Raw genomic sequence first — 6,302 nt, forward strand, 5'->3', positions numbered from 1 at the left:
GCCTCAGTGTGAACCGGGTCTCAATGCTGCTAAAAAAATTCTGTACCCTTCCCCAGATCTGTGTCTCCATACAATCCTGTCTCGGGGGTCTACAGACAATTCTTTGGACTTCATGGCTTGGTTTGTGCTCTGACATGCACTGTTAACTGTGGGACCTTATATAGACAGGTGTGTGCCTTTCCAAATCATGTCCAGTCAACTGAATTTACCACAGGTGGACTCCAATCAGGTTGTAGAAACATCTGAAGGATGATCAGTGCAAACAGGAGGCACCTGAGCTCAATTCTGAGTGTCATGTCAAAGGCTGTGAACACTTATGTACATGGGATTTTTTCTTTGTTTTCTTATTTTTAACAAATTTGCAAATATTTCAAAACAAATTTCTTTCGTGTTGTCATTATGGGGTATTGTTTGTAGAATTTTGAGGAAAATAATGAATTGAATCCATTTTGGAATAAGGCTGCAACATAACAAAATGTGGAAAAAGTGAAGTTCTGTGGATGCACTGTGTGTGTATATATATATATATATATATATATATATATATATATATATATATATTTGGCCCTCCTCCTCCTGTGACAGAAGGACACGCCCCCCTCACACACTTGCATTATCGTGCTGGGATTTGTAGTTGCAGGTGTGGCCCCTCACATCCAGTATATACGGTAGTCGGTGTCATTACCTCTCGCTCCCCCAGCTCGGGGTCGGTCACCACCAGCCTCACCACAGGCCGCCCGAGGCTCTTCCTGCCATTGTCCGGCCGGGGGGTCCCCAGTACCGGGGCCGCCGCTACCTCCTGAGCCGCCGGCATGGTGATGAAGGATCTCCTCTCTCTCCCGGGAGTCTCACTTTAGTTGTCAACACAAGCGGCGCCCCGTTACCATGGTGACCAGGCTCTGCGCCGACTACGGGAGCCGCACTGCCTCACACTTCCTGCTCAGTGTAGTTCGTGAGATTCTATTGTGTGTCTCTTCATGTCTCCTCCTTTCTGTAAATACATTTTTTTTGCAGTACACGGCTTTGTGCTGTCCCGGATTTCACAGCCCCGTGTCACCTGAATCTCAGGTGATAGCGGGACATTCGGCTCGGTCACTTTCTGGCAATTTGCCCACAGTAAATATGGCGGCCATGTGTCGTAGGAGCTCACTGCTCATGCTCAGTAAATCAGAGCTCTGCACTTGAGAAATACAAAAGTGATAGTTGTGTGAAAGTGTCTCCACGAAAGTATTTCTAGTCAGAGACAGCTAGACAGAGAACTTCTGAGGTCCTGGGGGGATATGGAAAATACATATATACATGAAATTAATAAACAAGTACACAGTACTCTCTCGCTTTGTGACTGAGTGTAGTATCCATTCTTATCAGTTTTCAGAAACAGAACACCAGTTCCTCTTCCCAGTTGGGGGGCTCCGGCTAGTAATTTCCAATGTAATAAGTTGGGGATAGTGGGAGGGATCCTCCTGTGGGGGGCCCGGACAGCAGGGCAGGAGTCAGTTATAAATAGACACAGGAGTGATCCGTGCCAATGGCTCACTGTGTCCAATTCAAAAAAGAAGGGGCCGATAAATTACATATTTACCAGCCCTTTCCCCCACTCTCCATCCATCTGTGCGCCCACAGCAGCTGGTGGGGGAGGGAAGCCGGCGGTGCTGCTGGGGGCTGAGGGGGGCAGGCATACTGCGGAGAATAAGATGTGGACAGCACAGGGAGGTGGATCAGTGTAGTGGGAGGGGAGGACAATTGCAGAACAATGCACTGTCTGTCTCTCCCTCCAGCAGCTGAAAGCTGGTTTCTCCCCCTCTGCCTCCAGTCAGCTTTCAGCTGCTGGAGGGAGAGACAGACAGTGCATTATTCTGAAATTGTTCTCCCCTCCCACCACACTGATCCCCCCTCCGTGTACCATCCACATCTGATTTCCCCCTTTGTGCTTGGGCTCACCCCCCCCCCCCCCGCAGTGCCGCCTGCTTCTTCCTGCTGCGGCGCACAGGCGGGTGGAGGAAGGGTCGATAAATCGATAAATGCTGCCTCTTCTTCTTCTGAAATGGACGCAGTGAGCGAATGGTATGGATTGCTCCTGTGTCCATTCATAACTGAGCATAGTAATCTGTGTTTACTATGGTTCCGTTTATGAATGTCTCCCATTCATTTATTGTCAGTGCAGCTGAGGTTAGGCTGGCCATACATTATACAATTTTTCTGTACAATTTTCCATCAGATTTAGCAAAACCACATAATAGGAGGTCAAACCTAAACATTTTCAATTTGTATGCAATCAGGCAGGTTCCTGTACTACATAATTGAAGGTAAATCTAAAGAAAATTTAATAAGAAAATTGTACAATGTATGGCCAGCTTTACAGAGAAAGGAAATGAAGAATCCGGGTTCTCAATTCCTTTGCCTCATAGGTGAAATGTTAGCGGTCTGGTTACTCCTAATATTCAACTCCCCCCCCCTCCCAACAGCATTGTTAAAAAAATTAAACATTTCATATTTCGGGGTGTTTAGGCTGTACGGGGGCCCCGTGATTTCTAGCCCTGCTTGTCCACAGGTGAAGACTAATGCCTTTCTGGTAGGAATGGGGCTGTATATTTTTAGCCTGGGGTCAGGAGGATCCAATGAGCATCTGGTGATGTGCCCCCAGGTAGTGGTCACAAAAGCAACCTTTCAGGGCCTCGTAAGACCCCTTAATCACACATGTGGCCAATAAAGGGGCCCTGCGTGGCTCCAAAACACTGTTTTTATGTAACTATGATGGGATTGCCGAATAAAGCTTTGGACCTGTTCTGGAGATCCTTGGTGTCATACTTCTTCTTTAGAATGTCTTCGGCTTCCAGCCATGGTCGCTGCCTCACCCACTTACATTTACAGCCACCTTCAGGAACATGTACATTGGGAATGTTTTGTTTTGTTTCAGCTTGGGTAGACCATAAAGAGCCTTGCCCCAGTCAGTACCCCTCCACCCCATGCTTTTTGTGTGCTGTCATTTCACATGTAATGGCCGGAGGAATGCTGGGCAATGTGCTCTTGTGCTGCTCTCGGCTTCTCCTCTCCCCCCTCGCTGTGTTGTATGGCTGAAATTGCAGGATTTCTCCTCTCCCCTGCCACAGCTGCACTCTGTCAGAGTGTTACCCCTCTTGGACTTGCTCCCCCTCCCTCTTGCTAAGCAGCAGTGACCAATCGGAAAAGGCTGGAGGAGGATCGTGGATTCGTGGGACATGTAATCCCTTTAGGAATGCTGGCCAAGTTAGGTAATGGGGCTTGAACTATAGTCCCACCAAGCCCTGGAGATGAAGGAGGAGAACTGAGGACTTTTCCTGGGCAATTCACTGGAGGTCAGGAGAAGCAGCGTGAAGCAAGAGCGCGTAAGGATGTGATAAAGTGCTCTGTGCCTTTATCCAGGGAGTACAACACGGGATCTGTGCTGCTGGACTAAGCCACTGCCAGAACCAGAGTCACCCCAGGCAACCCAGAAGTGGTCAGACATCGGACCAGAAAGACCACTGCTGCTGTGTTGCTGGGTCTGGTGAGAGGGCTTTGCGGCCAGAACATGTTGCTACTAGAGAGACTGAATCCTTTAAGAAATGACTACACAGCTGCCTGGTAGCCTTATTGCTTGCCTGCAGGTTTGCCTGGGACTGTTCTAATGTGCACCAGCAGTACAACTGGGCCCCAATGCTAACTGGCTGAAGAGTTAGAACTAAAGACTTCCCCTTTATAGTTGCTACACAGAGACCTTTGCCCATTGCTTAGTTTAAAAGGTACTTCTCAGGGGACATTGCGCCATATCCTAGCCATAGAGGGCACGCTAAACCAATTACAATATTCTTATCCACACTACAGGTAATGTTTATATGTACTGTTTATTGTTGCCTTTCAAAAATGAATCCCAGTCCAGTGGTACAGAACTCTATTCTAAATGACCTTGGCATTATGATTATATGGTTTAGTGGTTTGTCTGAACCTACCTTTTATGTGCTCACGTATCTCAAACCACCATTTATTCTAACCTGTTGTAATTCACAGCCAGGTTAAAGGTATCTATGTTCATGCTCTTATAAATGCTTTCAGTAATTCTCACTCAACCAGGTGTCTCAGAGGGGCTGAGGGTGTTTGATGTGGCCGGGACCTCACACCAGGAAGTGCATGCCCATGCTCTGGAATGGCGGGTTGGCAAGCCCAGATCATGATCCATGGATTGCTGACCCGTCATTACAGAGCATCAGAGTGCATCGAGACGGCAGCGGAGGAAGCAGGTGGCTGCAGAGGCATCAAGAGCCACATAAGCTGATGCTTCCTTTGTACCGCCGCCTCCTGTCCCAGGCGTAGTGATACCAAGTGCACCTAAGCTGGGACCTTTCTAGCAGTCTGGATACCAGCAGGAGCTGGAAGAGGAAAAAGTCAGTTTATTAAACATCACATACAATGCACGTTTTCAACGGGCATATTAGCACTTACAAAAAAGGGTTATTAGGCTGTTTTCACACTGATACGTGGGTGCAGTGCAGCTGCGGCTTTCCTGCGGGTTAACTGCACTGAGCCATAGACTTCTATTATATCCTGTGGGTTTGATGCACTTTATTAAAGTACACCACAACTCCTGAATGCAAGTAAGATGCAATATAAGTCTATGGCTCAGTGCAGCTAACCACAGGAAAGTTGCGAATGCAGTGCGCAGCACCCATGGTGCAGGTAAATTGCAGCACATCAGTGTGAAAGCAGCCTTATTGGGGGCTCAGGACCGAATAAGAAAAAATAATGCCTCCTGTGCCTGCGTTTTGCAATTGTAGTGCGTTTTGAAATTGCGAGCAGAATTGCAGCGATTCTCAGGTAAGTGTTTATGGACTCTGGTAAGTGTTTATTGAGGTGGTCATGGTGTGTGTGTGTGGGTGGAACATACAACCACTGACACATTTTTTGCAGGGAAAGCATTATTAAAGCCCCATACACACTAGCAGATTTTCTGCTGATTTTTTTGCCTTCGGATTTACCAAAACCATGTAATGCTAGGGCCTGCCTGTCTGATTGCATACAAATTGAAACTCCTACGTACACACGACCGGACTTTCCAGCAGACTAGGTCCGAAGGGATTAGTCCGTAGGATAATCCGATCGTGTGTGGGCTAGTCCGATCGTTTTTTCGAAAAAAAATAAATCCGATGGACCTAGAAATAGAATATGTTTCAAATCTATTCGACAGACTCAACTCTGACAGACTATAATCAGGAAAAACGTTTTATCTGTGTGCTGGTCCGACGGACCAAATACGACGCAAGGGTAGCTATTGGCTACTGGCTATTGAACTTCCTTGTTTAGTCCTGTTTACGTCATCACGTTCAAAACAAACAGACTTTTGGACGGACTTAGTCCGTTCGTGTGTGGCCAAGTCCGTTCGTTCGGAAAGTCTGTTGGAACTCCACTGAAAGTCCATCGGGACGACCGTTGGACCTAGTCTGCCGGAAAGTCCGGTCATGTGTACGCGGCATAAGGTTTGACCTCATAATAAATGGTTTTGGTAAATATGAAAGAAAAAATCAGCAGAAAATCTGATAGTGTGTATGGAGCTTAAATAGGGTATAAAATGTCTTGACTGTAGAACCACTGAACTGGCAAAGCTAAAAAATATTTTTAAGGGCACATTTATTTCTTTGCAGTGCATTAAATTGTGTGTTAAGATGCATTTTGTTAAGGCAGCCAATTTAACCACTTGCCCTCTGGATAGGTTTACCCCCCTTCATGACCAGGCCATTTTTTGTGATACGGCACTGCATTACTTTAACTGGCAATTGTGAAGTCGTGCGACGATATACACAAAGCAAATGTATGTCCTTTTTCCCTACAAATAGAGCTTTCTTTTGGTGGTTTTTGATCACATGTGTAGTTTTTATTTTTTGTGCTATAAACAAAAAAAGATCGATAATTTTGAAAAAAAACAAACAAAAAAAACAAACGATATCTTACTGCTATAAAACATATCCATTAACAAAAAATGTAAAAATCGAATTTCTTCATCAATTTATGCCAATATGTATTCTGCTACATATTTTTTGGGGAAAAAAATACCAAGAAGCGTATATTGATTGGTTTGCGCAAAAGTTATAGCATCTACAAACTATGGGATAGATTTATGGAATTAGGATTTTTTAAACATTTTTTTTTACTAGTAATGGCGGCGATCAGCGCCTTATAGCGGGCCTGCGACAATAATAATTCACTATTGTCACACCCTTTTTTGAAGCAGGCTCTAATCGCGTGCTTAAATAAAACAAAAAAAACCTATTGTAGATTAGGGGGCTGGACGC

General features: G+C 45.7%; 1 protein-coding gene across 1 annotated transcript in view; it reads right to left on the reverse strand.

Annotated features, from left to right (window-relative positions):
* CFAP69 (cilia and flagella associated protein 69) overlaps positions 1 to 1,005 on the reverse strand; it is a 96,047-nt gene extending 95,042 nt beyond the window's left edge. Inside the window, exon 1 of the mRNA XM_077490883.1 lies at positions 686 to 1,005. Within this exon, the coding sequence (XP_077347009.1) occupies positions 686 to 814 (129 nt within the window). The 5' untranslated portion in view covers positions 815 to 1,005. The remainder of the gene's footprint in view (positions 1 to 685) is intronic.
* Positions 1,006 to 6,302: the final 5,297 nt, after the last annotated feature.

Source organism: Lithobates pipiens, unplaced genomic scaffold, assembly GCF_037356315.1.
Source record: "Lithobates pipiens isolate NorthernLeopardFrog02 unplaced genomic scaffold, aLitPip1_a1.2 Scaffold_19, whole genome shotgun sequence".
NCBI lineage: Eukaryota > Metazoa > Chordata > Amphibia > Anura > Ranidae > Lithobates > Lithobates pipiens.